Below are 16,160 nucleotides of genomic sequence, written 5' to 3'. Positions count from 1 at the left end.
CTGACAGTGTGCACAGTGTGGTGTGCCAGGGCTGCTCCCCCACAGTGTGCACAGTGTGGTGTGCCAGGGCTGCTCCCCCCACGGTGTGCACAGTGTGGTGTGCCAGGGCTGCTCCCCCCACGGTGTGCACAGTGTGGTGTGGGGTGGCTCTGGGTCTCCATGTGTTCTCGTCTTGCTTTTAGCCATCCTAGCAGGTACAAGGGCACATGTCTTCATGAAACGCAAACAGGTTTGCATTACCTGTTACTTGTGTTGAACATCCTCACTATAGCTGTGCTCTGCATGTCTATTCTGGTGATTCTTCTGTCATTCCCTTTGTCCATTTTCTGATCATGCCAGCATCTGATAATGCTGTTAGATTGCAGGCATTGCTTCTATGTTTTGGATGATAACTCCCCGTTGGGTGTTCAGTTTGCAAATATTTTCCACCCTTCTTTGATTCTGTCAGCTACTTCATTTCCTTAGCAGAAGAATTTTAGTTTGCTGTTGTCCCCTTGACTATTGGTTTTTGTTGACTGTACGTTTCATATCATAGTCTAAAAATGATGTTCTACACAATGTCATAAAATAAAGCTTTCCCATATATTTTCCTTGTAGGAGCTCAGTTCTCATGCTTACTCAGTTTTAAGTAGATTTTTATGTGAAGAGTAAGAAGAGATTTAGTTTTATTCTTTTTATGTACATACCCAGTTTTCCCGATGCTGTTGTAGACGTTGCCCATTCTCCATTGTGTGTTCTTGGTGCCTCGCTTGTTTTTCTGCAGAACTGCTTGGTCTTCAGTTACCACAGCTTTGTGATCTGTTCTGAAGCATGAAGGTTTATAGTTCCCTCCTAGTTCTCTCTTCCTGGATTGCTAAGGGATTCAGGCAACTTGGTTCCCATATGAATGAATTTCAGGATTTTGTTTGTTTGTTTGTGTTTGTGTAAAAACATGCTATGCTATTGTTAGTTTGGTAGAGATGGCCTTGGGTCACTGAGCCACTGCACACAACACAGACACTTTAACAGTGTTGGCTTCCAGTCATTGGGTGAGTGGTGTCTTGCCATGTTTTATTTGTACCATCTTTAGCCAGTGTTTTATAGTTTGCAGTGTGTGAGTCTCTCACTCCTTGGTTGGGTTGTTCCCAGAGAGCCCTTGTGTAGAGAAACGAAGCAGGCGCTACTTCTCTATTTACATCTTATTCATTTCCTTTCCCTTTTCCTGCTCAATATTTATGGACCTAGTTGTATTTTTATTTATTTATTTCACCTTAAGCTAGAATTTCTAGTACTGTATTAAATAGAATGGGCAAGAGGAGGTATTCTTGCCTTATTCCTTAGTTTTTCACCATCTGATATGCTGCTGGTTATATGGGCTTTTCACATACGTCTTTATTATATGCCAGGTATATTGGGAACTTTTATCACAAAAGGGTATTGAATTTCTCAAATTCATTTCTTCAGCTTAAAGTAATGGTGTGATTTTTCTTTTAACCCTTCCGTTTATGTGACGTATAGCATTAACTGATTGCATACACTGTGCTACCTGGGTCTCACTCATTTGTGGTTTATCTATGATCCATTTTCATGATACTGAATTTGGTTTCCTACTGTTTTGTTCCATATAGCATGGTGTGAAGATGATGTTGTTCTCGTGAGTTGAGAAGAACTGTTCTCTCTTCTGTAGATGTTTGGATGAGTTCAAGAGGGTTGTGTTAACGTAATTATTCTCCTTCTCAACATTTGGTAGAATTTACCAGTGGATTCACCAGTGAAGCGCTCTGGTTCTGGACATTTTCATTGTCAAGATGTTTTTTTCTTTTTCAGTTATGTGTGTGAATGCTTAGCCTGCACTCTAAGCCACCACTCCAGATTTTTTTGTGAAGTTTTTGATAGCTGATTCAATCTCTGTATTCATTATTGGTCTATTTTGATTTTCTTTTACTTCATGCTTTAGTCTTTGTTGTTTATATATGAATTTATTTCTTCTTAGCTACCAATTTGTTAGCAATTTTTTCCATAATATCTTATTAATCTCCTTTTATTATTGTGTTGTGCTAATGAGAGGCTGAACATGTACAGACTTTATTGTCATTTTCCTGTGAAAGATAGTATCACAGCTAATTATGTAGAATTGTGTTATATTAGATATAAATAATTGAAAGATGATTTAGAGTATACAAGACCATGTGCAAAGATTACATGAATTTTTTTTTTAACTTGAGCTCACTATGTAGCCCATACTGGCCTCTAAGTTTTGATCCTCCTGCCTCCGCCTCCCAAATGTCAGGGGTTATAGGTGTGCCCTACCATGTCTGGTTCATGGTACTGGGGACTGGACCTGAGGCTTCAGGCATGTGAAGCATTTTACCAACTAAGTGACATCGCCAGCTCCTTTTGTTATCTCTGTCTCTCGTTTCTGCTTTCCAGATTCCTGTCCTTCCCCTGCTGGTTTAGTTGTGGGCTTGCCACTTTGGTTAATCACTCTCTCTGGCTCACATTTGTTTCTGCTTAAATCTGCATGACTTTCTTCCTCTACTGACTCTTGGTTTGCTTTGTTCTTTTTCTAGTTTCTTTTCTTTTAAAGATTTATTTACTTTTATTTTATGTACATGGGAATTTTGTTTGTAAATATATGTGTATAATACATGTGTGCCTAGTGGCTCTGGAGCCAGAGAAAGAAGTCGGAACCTGGAACTGGAATCAGACAGTTTCTGACTAAAATTTTGTTTTTTTTCTAACATAAATATGGCCACTCCTGCTCTTTAATCACCACTTGTTTGTGTGTCTTCTGTTCTTTCACTTTCAGACCGTGTCTTTAAAGTGAGCTCTTTGCACATAGTATATACTTAGATCTTATTTATTTTTATTCTATCTTTTAATTGTAGCATTTAATACATGTATCAGTTATGTTTCTCATTGCTGTGGCAAAAATGCACGGTAAAGATGTAAGAAAAGGTTTATTCTGGCTGCCAGTTTAGAGTTTAGCTGATCATGGAGAGGAGGAGCGTGGTGGCAGGAGCATGGGGCTGGCCAGTGCATCCACACTCAGGAAGCAGAGATGACTTCTGCATGCAGTAACTTTCTCATCTTTATTTAGTCCAGGGTCCAAAGTTATAGGATGGTGCTTCCCCAATCGAGGATAGGTGTCTTCCCTTCTCAGTTTAGCTTTTCTGAAAATACCTCATAGACATCCTCAGAAGTCTGTGTCCACGCTGATTGAAATCCTGTGAAGATCAATGATTGCAGTACAGACATATTTAAAGCCTTTATTGGTAGAGATGGCTTTATTATTGGCATTTGTTTCCTGCCTTAGAATTTTTTTCAGTTTTTTTTCTGTTTTACTGTGTCTTTCTTTGTAATTTGATGTATCTATTTTCCCTTACGTATCTTTAGTAGGTATTTTTGTCGTTACTATAAGTCTTATGTAATTATGCTATTGTAGAAGTTAGTTTAGGCAGCCACATAGAAAATCTAGACAATTTTATTCTTCCCCTTTCTTTGTTATTGATTTTATAATTTATATCTTTTAAAATCATATATTTACTAACTGTTTAATAATTGTATTTGTAGTAATTTTTCTTTCAAATTTTGTACTAGATTTAAAGGTGGTTTACATACTCCTTTGACTGCTGCATGAGCCTGGTTCAGTCAGCTCACAGTTTAATACCATTGCCTTGCTATTTTCAGGATCTAGTATGCTTGTCCCTTCCTGTGGAACTTCATTCTCTTTACCTTGCAGGTCTTACTGCTGCCCTGGCCCCTGAGACTGTCCAGTTGGTCTCAAAGTCTGGTCTGCACCCTCTTGTCAGTCTGAGCTTCCTTCCAGACTCACTTGCCCTTGACGTCATCCCTGATCCATGCCTTCATAATAGTGTTTTACTGACAGACAGAGCCTGTGCTCTCAGGGCGCATCCACCCTTCAGCTTCTCCCTGAAGCTCCTCTCTCCCTTCTACCCTGCCACATTCATCTGTATATTTCATCTTTGTGTGTGTTATTCTAGGGATAACGTACGCCCTGAGAGTCTGTCTAACCTGGCTCCAGGGAAGTCCACCATTTGTTAACAGTGTCACCTCCCCGAGTGTTTTCCTCCCACTCTGTCTGTGCTTGGCCCTGCTTATACCGCACAGTAGCTGTGACTGCTAGGTTTAGACTTCTAATTCGTTACCAAGAATTTAATAGCTAAGAATTTTTAATTGCTTATAAAATGAGAGTGGTAGTTCGGGCCTTGTGGAGACTGTCTAAAGAGTAGAAGGATTTGGTGCCGGACCATTTAGGTTCTTATATGTCTCTGCCCAGGCTGCTCATTCACTGTCAGTTTCCTGGATGAGTTACTCAGCTCTGAGCCGATTCACTCATCCGTATTTATGAGAATAATAACACTGCTGCCCCGTAGACCTTTAATAGGAGTGAAATGATTGAAAGCCTATGAAAACATATTCAGGCAGTATATCCACAGTAGTCATTTATTAGATATGTACACTTACCATGGGGTTACTTGTCCTGCACTGTGTATGGATGCTTATTTACAGATCTGATTGGTTCATCTTATTTCTTTGCATTCACTAAAGAGCTGGGTTCTATGACATGGAATCAGCTCTTCTGCCCCCTTGTCTTGTAAGTTTATTTGAATTCTGACTTCCCTTTGTTCCCCAAAAGGTTCCTAGAAGCCATGACCAATGCTCTGACTGTCCATCTTCACCACATCTCTGCTGAAATCCTACTAAGTACCGTGTATTCGTTTTGCCTGATGAATTATTTCCCCCCGGCCCTCATTAACCAGCTTACTGAAAAGAAGATCATCAACGAATTGCTGACTTCAGGTAGTGTGTCACCTTGTCATTCAGAGTGGGCTTTTAGAGCAGCTTTAGTTCAGATGTGCAGAGCAAATGCTGCTGAGTATGGCTGACAATGTGAAGTCAAAGGCCTGTGTTTCAGACCACAAGCCCAGGGAGCCACCTTTAGTGACACACCCTGGGGGGGGTGCAGGATCTGCCCAGCTGTTACTTTAAGCTGCGCCACATGCACGGCGTTCACTGTCTGCACATATTCAAAGTTCAGTGTTCTGCACCAGAGGTGTTTGCATTCCTTTTCTCAAGTATACCATTAAATAATCAACCCAAGTCACCAAGAAAAGTCACTCCTGGTCTGGAATGTGATGCCTGTTACATCTAGTGACCAAATTAGTCGTTCTTGGATGTTTTTTGGTTTGTTTGTTTATTTTTTGTTTCTTTTCTTTCTTTCTTTCTTTCTTTCTTTCTTTCTTTTTTTTTTTTTTTTTTTTTTTTTTTTTTTTTTTTTTTTTTTTTTGAGACCAGTCTATGTAGCCCAGGGTGGCCTGGAAATCACAGACATTGCCCTGCCTCTGCCTCTCTAGGGTAGAATTCCTAAGTGCTGGAATTAAAGATGTGTATTACAATGCCCTCTAGTTATTGACTTTAAGTGAAGAAGAATAATATTTGGGTAGATGTACAAAATTTAATAATGTGTCTTACAGTAGCTATAATTCATTTCATAAACAATACTCTAAAATCCTGACATTGAATTGTGAAAAGTCAACCCATATACTGATTTTATAAGAAATAGTTTATTATTGGAGAATAGGCTTGGAGGCCTGTACTCTAGTCCAATTCTTAGACAGTTTCTCTCCTATAAAATGATTTTAGACCAAGTTACTTTTAAAGATAGCTTAAAGTTTGAAACATTGATACTACAGGCCACTGATCTAGACATTAAACACCAGGGAATCATTGAGAGAATTCTGGGAACAAAGAAAAGATGCCAAGCTCTTCCTGCAGGGGGAGCTATACAGAAGAGTGAGCAGAAAGACTCCAGAGGGGATGGAGAACTCCAATGAAACAGTGCCTTTCAGACCTAATAGGACTGACACACACATGAGCTCCCGAAGACTGTGGGAGCACAATAGGTCCAAACCAGGGGTCCACCAGCACCGAGAGGGGACTCAGGACACAAGTCCCCATCCCAGCCAAGAGGCTGTCTGCCACTGATGCTACTTGCAAAGTAACAAATTAATTTTCTCCAGTGGAGTCTCAGTGGGCTACCACACTTAAGGGCACCCTGTGCCCAGCAGTAGACGGCTGCTATAGAATGAACTCAGTGGTATTTTTGTATTTTGTCTTACATTACCTTCTCTGGGCTTTTTTTTTTTTTTTTTTAATTTTTCTGATTTTTTTGCTTGTATATTGTGGTTTCTGAGTTTATGCTTTTGTGTGTGTCTGTGTGTTTCTTTTTTAAAATTCTGGTTTGTGTTTTTTTGTTGTTGTTGTTTTGTTTTTTCTTTTTGCTTGTTTACCTGTTTGGTATTGCATGGACGGGAGGATCTGGGAGGAGGTCAGGGGGAGGAAGCCGTGACCGGAATATAGTGTATGAAACTTTTTCTTTGAATAAACAAAACAGAACATAGTGGAGAGGGGAAGGATAACTGAAGGTAATGGGGTGCATATGATCCAAGTTCTCTCTATATATGCATGCAAATATAAGCCATTATTTTGTACAGTGAATTGATACATACTAAGCAAAAAGAGTTTATGAGGTAATTAGAAATATAGCTATGTTAGTATTTTAAAATCTGGCACTAATGTTTTAATCATGTGTTTGCTTTTGTATTTTTAGGCGACACAGAGAAGAATATCCATAAGCTTCATGTTTTGAATACTTGTCTGAAACTTGATGAAAATGCTTGTCACCAAGCTACAGACATACCACTGCCTCAGCTGCCGCTGTCCCCGGCGCACCACAATGACATGGTTGCAGAGGTGCTCAGCAACCTTCTGGAAGGTGATGGATGCTTCTCGAGAAATGTGCAGTTGCCACATAATTATCACATTGGTATGAGTTTCCCTTTATTTTGTTTTATTTTTAAGTTTTATTCTGTCTGTCCTGACAGAGGAGTAGGAGATTAGATTCACACACGAGTACTGTGTTTACATCAGTTCTTCTCCTCTCTTTCCTTCAACTCTCTCCCTGACACACTCCAGACCCGTCTCAGACTCATGACCTCTTCTTAATTATTGTCATACACATGCACATACGCACACATGTAAGAATAAATACAGCTGGCTGAGCCCATTGATTGCTGCCTTCGTTACCACTGACCACTTGGAACCAGATTATCTTAAGCCACCTTTTTGGGGTGACTCCTGCCATGATCCTAGAGCAGTGAGTTTGTATGTTCCGGGATAGGGCGGGAACATTAGAAACATTAGGTAGGAGGAACAGACATAAGATAGGAACACAGAGACACGGATAGTACTGGGAGGGCAACTCAGCGGATTCTGAATGCTGAATTTCCCCTGCATGTACTTTTCGTAGACTTTCATACCCAAATAAAAATGGGGGAAGAAGGCAAAAAGACTGCTTTAACATGACACAAAGGACAACCAGAACAGTTACTTGTTCCATTACTTGAGACATCAAGCCTGACATCAAGAAATTGATTCCTGAGTTAAGCATTTGCTGTCTGCGGCAGTGAACCCACCCTAGACCAAGTATCCTGTCGGCAGCCACTCTTCCTAAGTCAAACCTCCTATTTCAAAAGAAGATAGCAGAAGTCTGCTTGAATTCTCTGACCTCTGGTCAGAGGGGAGCACGTCTGCCTCTACCTCTATGGCCATCTTAATGTCCAAAACATCAAGCAGCCACACCCTAGGTCAGGACATCTTGTTTTGTAGCCACACCTGTTGTCAACAGCTTTGAAAGAACAAAAGTAAGCTCGAGTGAATTCTCTGACCTGCAGACGAGGTGGAACAGGCTCACATTTTGGGTCCCCACACCAGATTACATACATATCCTGAGGCTTGTCCCTAGGTAAGACTCAGTCTTCTCTCAGGGGTCCTTAATTCCTGGAGTCGTCATCTAGGGGTGGGGCCTTGTGAGACTGTTCCCCATCCATATTGGCATGCCAGCTGATGGTGGTGGTGCACCCGTCTTTTCTGGGTGGCCACACTGTTAAGGTCTTCTGAGTGTAGTGTCTCTGTCCCATGTAGAAGACACTATCTCACAGCAGATGCCGTCCGTATTCCTTCAGCGCTTACAATCTTTCCGTGCCTTCGCCTGAAATGTTTCCCAAGCCTTAGATGTGGAGACTGCTCTGTAGGGGGTTGGGCATTTGGACATTTGGGCATGTGGCTCTTTATGAGAGTCTCTCCTTCCTTAGAAGGAAGCTTCTTTGCTGACAAGTGAGGGTTGCCCTTATCAGTGCTAAGGATAAGTATTTAGGATGCAGTTAGAAATTAAAGTGACAGTGGGTTCTTTTCTATTGTCTGTGATCTCGTCAGCAATAGTAGTTGGCTAGGTTTATAGTACCAGGCATGGATTCCCTCCAACTGAGAGGTCTTAAGTCCAATTAGACAGGTGTAATGCGCCCAAGATAGAGGTGCCACTATTGCTCCCTGGGGGCTGTCTGCTGTGCTGGTCACCATTGTTGTGTTTGCAGGCTTCACATCGGGGTAGGACTACTGATTGAGTGGCAGCTGGGGTAGGACTACTGATTGAGTGGCAGCTGGGGTAGGACTACTGATTGAGTGGCAGCTGGGGTAGGACTACTGATTGAGTGGCAGCTGGGGTAGGACTACTGATTGATTGGCAGCTGGGGTAGGACTACTGATTGGCAGCTTTCCTGAGATGCTTGGATACTGTGAGAGCCAGGGAGGAGCCTGCAGTCAGTTCTAGATTTCTCTCCAGTCCTATATCTGAAGTGTGTGGAGGCTTCAGCAATAGGGTCTTATCTTTAACTCCTAGGAGGCAACCAAGGATATTCTGAGAATCCCTGACTCCCCTGACCTGAGGAGATGTCCTATGCCTGACACTAGTTTTGTTAGTCTTTGCATTCTTGCTCTGTAATTTCCTGGTACAGTAACTTTAGGAGTGTAACCATCCCTAGTTTCTTTGTCTAAAAAGGGCAACAACAGTAGTACACAGAATTTCATGACCAATACATGAAATTCTGCATGTAAAATCCCTGGATTAGTGTCTGTCACATTATAAGTTCTTAGTTTTATTTTAACCACTGTTTTTGTCCTCTCTGGCACTGTTGACATTAGACTTCTGTGTAGATGGAGACTGCTCTTGGTTTCATGACTGTCCATACGAGAATAATCACACAGAAGCTATATTAATTACAACACTGACCAATAGCTTAGATATATTCCTAGCTAGCTCTTACATCTTAAATTGACCCATTTCTATTCATCTGTGTATCACCATGAGGCTGTGGCCTACCAGTAAGATTCCAGCGGCTGTCTCCTTAGGCAGCTGCATGGTGTCTCCTTGTCTCTGCCTGCTCTCTCTCTATATCTCTGTTCAGATTTTCTGCCTGACTTTATCCTACCCTGCCATAGGCCAGAGCAGCTTCTTTATTAACCAATGGTAACAAAACATTTTCATAGCATACAGAGGGGAATCCCACATCATTTTGATATATAGAAATTACTTTGAGCAATGTGTGAGAAATTAATATCAATATTTTTATTTCTTTCAGATTTTGAAATCAGAATGGATAAGAACAGGACTCAAGTATTTTCATTTTCCAATGTAGATGCAACTTCTGCCACAAACTTGCAAAGGTAGTTTATATAGACTGGGCATTCTGAGTTATCATTTTAGTAAAGCAAGACTTCATATTAAATAGCAGTATCAAAAAGACCTTATGCATGTATGTAGCTTGCAGTATAGCTGCTGCATGTGGTTAAATACAACGGCCTGGGGTTGGGATGCCTGCTGAACCAGACAGTCTTTAAAAATTAGTATAAAAGGCAACAGTTCAGTTAGACAATATTAACATAACTTAAACTATCACTGGGTGGTGGTACATGCCTTTAATCCCAGTGCTTGGGAGGCAGAGGCAGGTGTATCTCTGTGAGTTCAAGGCCAGCCTGATCTACAAGAGCTAGTTCCAGGACAGCGAGGGCTGTTACACAGAGAAACCCTGTCTCGAAAAACAAAACAAAACCCCCCCAAAATCCCACATAACTAAAACTACTATCAGTGCAGTATAAACTTCAGCCAAGATTATACAGTGATTGTAAACTTAAGGCATCTACACAAATTAACTACCCAATGCTTTTTCCGTTCCTCCTGGTCCTTTCTTTATAGCTTTATAATTGGTATTATTTGTGGATCGGAGCACATTGAAGCTAATCCAAGTCATTTCCCTGATTCACATTACATATAATGTGCTTCTGGAAGAAACATGACATCATGCCATGAAACAATACCCTGCTTGTTCAGTAGAAGCATAGATCATGGATCCTTCCCGCACACCTATGTCAGTCTTTGTGAAAGGTTCTGCTAGGCCTGCTGGGCCCAGCACGATGAGCCTTCCACCTGCCACAGTCCTGGACAAACACATACATAGAGTAGGAGGAGCAGGAACAAGCTGTAAGGATCCACACCCTTGCCTGCTCATCCCTGTCCATTCACACGGTGTTCTGTGTCTTTCCCTCTTTCTGCATCCATCTGGCTTATTCCTTGGTGGCTTCTTACGTATTATGTTACCCAGCTGCCCTTAAGAAAGCCTCTCACCCTACTGAAACCTCATTTCCTCCTTTTAATCTCTATTCTGACATGAAATGGTAGCATAAAAGTGCTGGGAAGTGTAAAAGCTGAGTGGTGTCTGGTAAGTGTAAAATCTCTCCTCTCTTCTGGAAGCTGGTGACTGGGTTAAGACAAAGGGGGTAGAAGTACCTTTTGTTCTTTTCTTTGTTCTCTAGGGAACTTCCAGAAAGGAGGGAGTGATGGGATTCAAACCACAGCTTTCCACTTTGCTTATATAATTCCCCATTGGAGGAGCCCGTCTTAGGGTTTCCTGAGTTTGGAAGATCTTGTGCCACTTTCTACTGCCCTCACCCGCAGCTTTACTGAAGAATTGTATTTGGGTTAGAGCATAGCACTGTCCCAGAATCCCTTCCAATGCGTGTTTTTGTATCAGGAAGTTTCCTCCTTAGAAAGTACAGTCTTTCCTAAAGAAGGCTGGTACATAATTGTGTAAAGCATTATGTGAGATGTGGCTTACAAAGTAGTTGTGCACTGCGTTGGCTGTAGAGGCCAGTAACAGAAGTAAAGGACAGAGCGGGGCGTGGTGAGGACAAGGTCCGTGAAGAGCAGAGTGTTCACCATTCCAGGTGCTCACTCTTTGTGCTTCCTTTCTTTTCAGAGTAGCAGTGCTGTGTGTTCCTAAGTCTGTTTATTGTCTGAATTCAAGCCACCCCAGAGGATTGTTTGCTGTGAAAATTCGACATTTGAAAGCAATGGGTTTCCATGTGATCTTGGTAAGAGAGAAAATGTGAATGGACCATTTCCTGTGTTAGCGTTGTGCACCCTCCCAGCTTCCGGATGCTGTGGTTGAAGGTGACCATTAGGCTCTAGGGGAGTAGTCAGCATGACGGGAATTCATATTTCAGCTGTGGTTCTCTGTCGGGCATTCTAGTATGTGGTTTGCCTTCTACTCAGCTGAGTGCTGTCATCTAGTAGGGATGGTCAGCCTTAATCTCTTACTAATGAAGAAGACGATAAAGAATACCTTTTCTTACTGAACTTAAGACACATAAAGTTACCTCCACGATTACCTTGATTGAGGAATGATGCTAAGGTGTTTGTTTTCTGGGCCAGTGTGAGATCCCGCAGTGTGTGTTTGTTGCCCAGAGAGCTGGAGGAAGACCCTTCTCATCAGCTTCCCTTTGACCCTCAGGGCCATGGCTTTTCTTGAATGGCCTTTTCAGGTCTCAGGGCCTTATGATGATTTTGGCTTTATCTACCTGCTACTCATGTGGTCCTGCACACAGTGTGAACTGTATACGCTCCAATTTCCTATTATTGTACGTTAATCCTGAAGGGACTGGGCTTGCCTTACTAAGCTTCTGCTAATGTGCCATTTAAAAGTCTGGGAATAGAGAGCCTTTGGAGTTTTACACTTTCCAGTGTTAATACGTTTCCTCAGTCCTAGACTTACTAGGTTTAGAATGTGAACATTTAGTTTTTGAAAGTTGGTTTGCTCCTTCTTTGATATGCTGAGATCTCTAAAGTCCTTTTATTTTTACGTCTGATCATTTTCTCACAAACTGCTTTCTTTTTTGGCAGATCCATAACTGGGAGCTGAGAAAGTTGAAGATGGAGGATACAGCAGCATTTGTGAAGGCGAAGATCTACTCCCCCAAAGCTCTTCCCACCACTGATGCAACTGTGTAAAGCATGGGTTAAAGCAAGCAGGAGCCGCTTCACACTGGAGCACACGAAATGACTGTAATAAAGGCTATGATTCAATTATCAGTGGATAAGATGGCTGATTACTGTAACAGTGTTATTTCTGGGCAGGTTAAAGATGACCTTAAGGATGGGAGATGTGTGGACACTGGTGTTTTAGAAAACAGTGAACATTTCAGAAGTGTCTTTTTGCTCCTCTGACTGCATATATAATATATATATATTTATATTTTNATATATCTCCAGGAGCTGTCTGTTTACCTTTTCTCATTAGTGTTGATGGGATAAAAGCTGACTTCTTAGTTGTGTTGTGATAGCTCACATGTAAGTTGGTATGGGGAGCTCTTTGTCTGACATCTGAGTATGATACTTCTGCTGTCAGCTGCTGTGAGGCTCAGGGTTTATACTTCAGATCATATAGCATTTAGACGTTCTCAAGTGGAAGATGGTGTAAGAATTGGTGGGGTGGGGTAGGAGGGTGTGGGGGGGGAATGGGAGGAGGGGAGGGAGTGGGGACTTGGAAAATAAAAATATAAAAATAACAGAATTGGTGAGGTAGCCTGCTAAACATGGGTGAGGGGTCCGGGAATGGGTGAGTGATTATGGTGTTTGGTGTGCACAATGTGGAGGATATGAGTTTGGATCCCTAATGCCCATGTAAAAAGCCAGATGTAGGGATGAGGACCAGTAACCACTGTGCCTTTGTCTATGTGTTTGGGGTCAGGGGAGGTTAGAGATGGGCAGACCCTAGGGGCTTACTGGCCAGTTACCACGTTAGATGATATTGTAAAGTACTAAGGAAGACATCCCGACTTTAACCTGCACGGTCAGTCACACTCACACAGGCACAAAGCAGATGAGGGCGGTGCACACATATGCAGCAGGCACTGCAAACAGCTGCAACAGGAGAAACGTGCAAAGTAACCCAGCTTGTTAAAAAGGCTATTCTATCAGTTAACGTAATGTTTGCCAGTTTTGAGATTATTTTTTTTGTCCTTGTCTCTTCCACCATTGCGTGAGGTTTTTAAAATTAAGTATATAGCTAAATGGAATTAGACGTCACTATTATTTCTAAATTCTGTCTGCTTTTTCTTTTGCTCAGGTTTGGATATTTTGTTCATTGTGTTTGTCTGTCCACTAACTTGGGATATAGTAGTGAATGTGTATGGTTGCTCACGTGACTGTGGCTTGGGTTCCATGCACAAGGAGGGATTATTCCACCCCTCAGCATCCCAGATGAGCAGTTGCTGGACATCTTCCTATTTGCTTGGCATGGCTAATAAGTATTTGTATTCTGTTTTCATTATCTTAAAAACCCTTTGAAGTGTAGCTGCGCCTAGGATTCTCTGTGGGCTTTTATGTCCTCTAGCATGTGGGGAAGTTATTTGTCAAGTCTACAGAAGCAAGGCAGGCTAGGGTTTGAATGTGAGCTGACATGAGCCTGTAAGAATTGTTGAGGGTTCCCCCAGCTGGCCAATTAACAAACCACAGCGGCCTGACAACCGCTGTCAGATTGTATCAGTGCGCAGACGCTTGCAGAAAGGTCAGAGCTGCAAGGAAGTTTAGAGATCTCTAAGTGGGCGGCCCTGCCCCCAGCGCGCTCGCATGCGCACGTATCCTCTCACACACACACACACACACACACACACACACATACACACACACACACACACATACACACACACACACACACACTCTCACACACTGGATGGAAGTTAAGGTGCTAGGAATTTCACTTTTCTAAGTCTCGGTCATGCCATTGATTTCAACATCCTCTCATTGACTGTTTACAGTTTGTGTCCCCGGAGGTCTGGCTTCTGGTTCTGTCATACTGGACATTGTCTAGCTTTGTGCTTTTAGCTGAATGATCTCAGCTTTAAGCTTCAGAGTGTGGTGGGAATGCTGTTGTCTGGGAAGCCAAGAGTCATTCTGTAACTGTTTAGTTCCCATCAGTTTCTCCTAGTGGCTAATGATACTGTACATTCCAGGGGCTAAGCAGATTTACTGAGAATTAACCCAGTGTTTGGACAGTGTTTTACTGAGTTTGGGTGACTGACACGTGCACGCAGGGCACTCACGCCTCCCTTACTAGTGTTGGTGCAGAGTCAGGATGAGCATCGTGCAAACATTCCGTCGGCTAGTGAGCACATGCTCATCCCAGTGACTGAGCTCTTTCCACTGCTGCCGTCAACAGGCTTCTAGTTTCCTTTTAAGAATTAGTGTTGATGAACATGTAATGAGGCAAACACTTGCATAGGCTGCTGGCAGAATAGAAATTAATATCATCTGGAATGTACTTCTTTTATATTTAAAGAAAATGACTGCACAAGGGTATAAATAGCTTATACTAAGTCTGCATTTACTTAAGGTGTAGCTTGGTACTTGTCACATGCAGACACGCTTGGGAAACTATCCCCATGATCATGTAAGCAGCCATCACCTCTGCCTGTTCCCTTCCCCCCCTCACCCTCTCCTGTGACCCCCACACTCCCAATTTACTCAGGAGATCTTGTCTTTTTCTCCTTCCTATGGAGATCCATGTATCATGTATGTCTCTCTTAGGGTCCTCTTTCTTGTCTAGGTTGTGGACTGTAGGTTGTTTTTTTCTTTGCTTTATGTCTAGAAGCCACTTACTTATGAGTGAGTACATATTGTATTTGTCTTTCTGGGTCTGGGTTACCTCACTCAATATGGTTTTTTTTTCTAGATGCATCCATTTGCATGGAGATTTCAAGATGTCATTATTTTTTACTGCTTATGTAGTATTCCATTGTGTAAATGCACCACATTTTCTTTATCTATTTTTCAATTGAGGGACATCTAAGTTGTTTTCAGGTTCTGGCTATTACAAATTTATTGATAATTAACCAAGTGTTTGGATTTTCCACCTTAGTAGAATATAATTTTTAAGATTTTATATGTATTTATGTGTGTATATACACACACAACGTATATGTCTGGTATCTAAGGAAGCCAGTAGTGGACACTGGATCCCCTGGAACTAGAGTTATAGATTGTTGTAAACCACCATATGAATGCTGGAACCCAAGCCTGGTGTCCCTGTAAGAACACCAAGTGCTCTTAACTGCTAAGCCCTTGGAATATACCATTTTATATCTTTTTGTTTGTTTGTTTGTTGTTGTTGTGGTGGTTGTTTTTAGAGACAGGATTTCTCAGTGTAGCTGGTCTCGAACTCACAGAGATCCACCTGCCTCAGCCTCACAAATTCTGGAATTAAATGTTGTACCACCACCTCCTGGCAAGGTTACTCCTTTTTTTTAAAGATTTATTTATTATGTATAAAGTGCTCTGCCTGCATGTACACTTGTACACACCAGAAGAAGACACCAGATCTCCTTATAGATGATTGTGAACCACCATGTGGTTGCTGGGAATTGAACTCACGACCTCTGGAAGAGCAGCCAGTGCCCTTAACTTCTAAGCCATCTCTCCAGCCCATATCATTTTAAATTATGGCCTTTGAGTCTGAATTTTCTCACTGTCTCTTGCAATGTCTCCCTTTTCACATCTAATTGTATCATTTTATTTCTTCTTGCTCTTTATTTTAGTTTATTTAGCTAAATATCTCTAATCTTTAATCTTTTCTAAGAGCTAATCTTCATCTCATTGCTTCTTTGTATTTTTTTCATTTTCATTTCATTATTTTCAGTCGCATTTTTGATTATCTGTTTCCAGTTGTTGTATGAAGATGATGTTCTTGTTTACCCGAAGCTGTCCAGTGCCTCGTGACATTATTCACTGGAGCTATCTCAGTTCTTTTGACGTATGCACGCGTCACCATAAACTTTCCTCTTAGGGCTGCCTTCTTTGTGTCCTCTGGACTTCTGTATATTGTTTCTACATTTTCATTCAAGTCTGGGAATTTTTAAATTTCCTCCTTGAGCACCTTCTTGATCTAATTATCCTTCAGTAGTATGTTGTTTGGTTTCCATGAGTTTGT

General features: G+C 41.7%; 1 protein-coding gene across 1 annotated transcript in view; it reads left to right on the top strand.

Moving 5' to 3' along the window:
* The window catches only part of Fastkd2 (FAST kinase domains 2), a 29,453-nt gene extending 17,188 nt beyond the window's left edge, over positions 1 to 12,265 (top strand). The window contains exons 8-12 of the mRNA XM_050154285.1: positions 4,640 to 4,803; positions 6,614 to 6,829; positions 9,480 to 9,564; positions 11,154 to 11,268; positions 12,077 to 12,265. Coding sequence (XP_050010242.1) covers positions 4,640 to 4,803; positions 6,614 to 6,829; positions 9,480 to 9,564; positions 11,154 to 11,268; positions 12,077 to 12,184 — 688 coding nt within the window. The 3' untranslated portion in view covers positions 12,185 to 12,265. The remainder of the gene's footprint in view (positions 1 to 4,639; positions 4,804 to 6,613; positions 6,830 to 9,479; positions 9,565 to 11,153; positions 11,269 to 12,076) is intronic.
* The last annotated feature ends 3,895 nt before the right edge of the window (positions 12,266 to 16,160 follow it).

This window comes from Alexandromys fortis, unplaced genomic scaffold, assembly GCF_014885135.2.
Source record: "Alexandromys fortis isolate MF-2015 unplaced genomic scaffold, M_Fortis_MF-2015_v1.1 scaffold_40, whole genome shotgun sequence".
In the NCBI taxonomy this organism is placed as follows: domain Eukaryota; kingdom Metazoa; phylum Chordata; class Mammalia; order Rodentia; family Cricetidae; genus Alexandromys; species Alexandromys fortis.
Note: the sequence above shows the minus strand (reverse complement) of the source record. Positions and strands in the feature narration are given on the sequence as shown.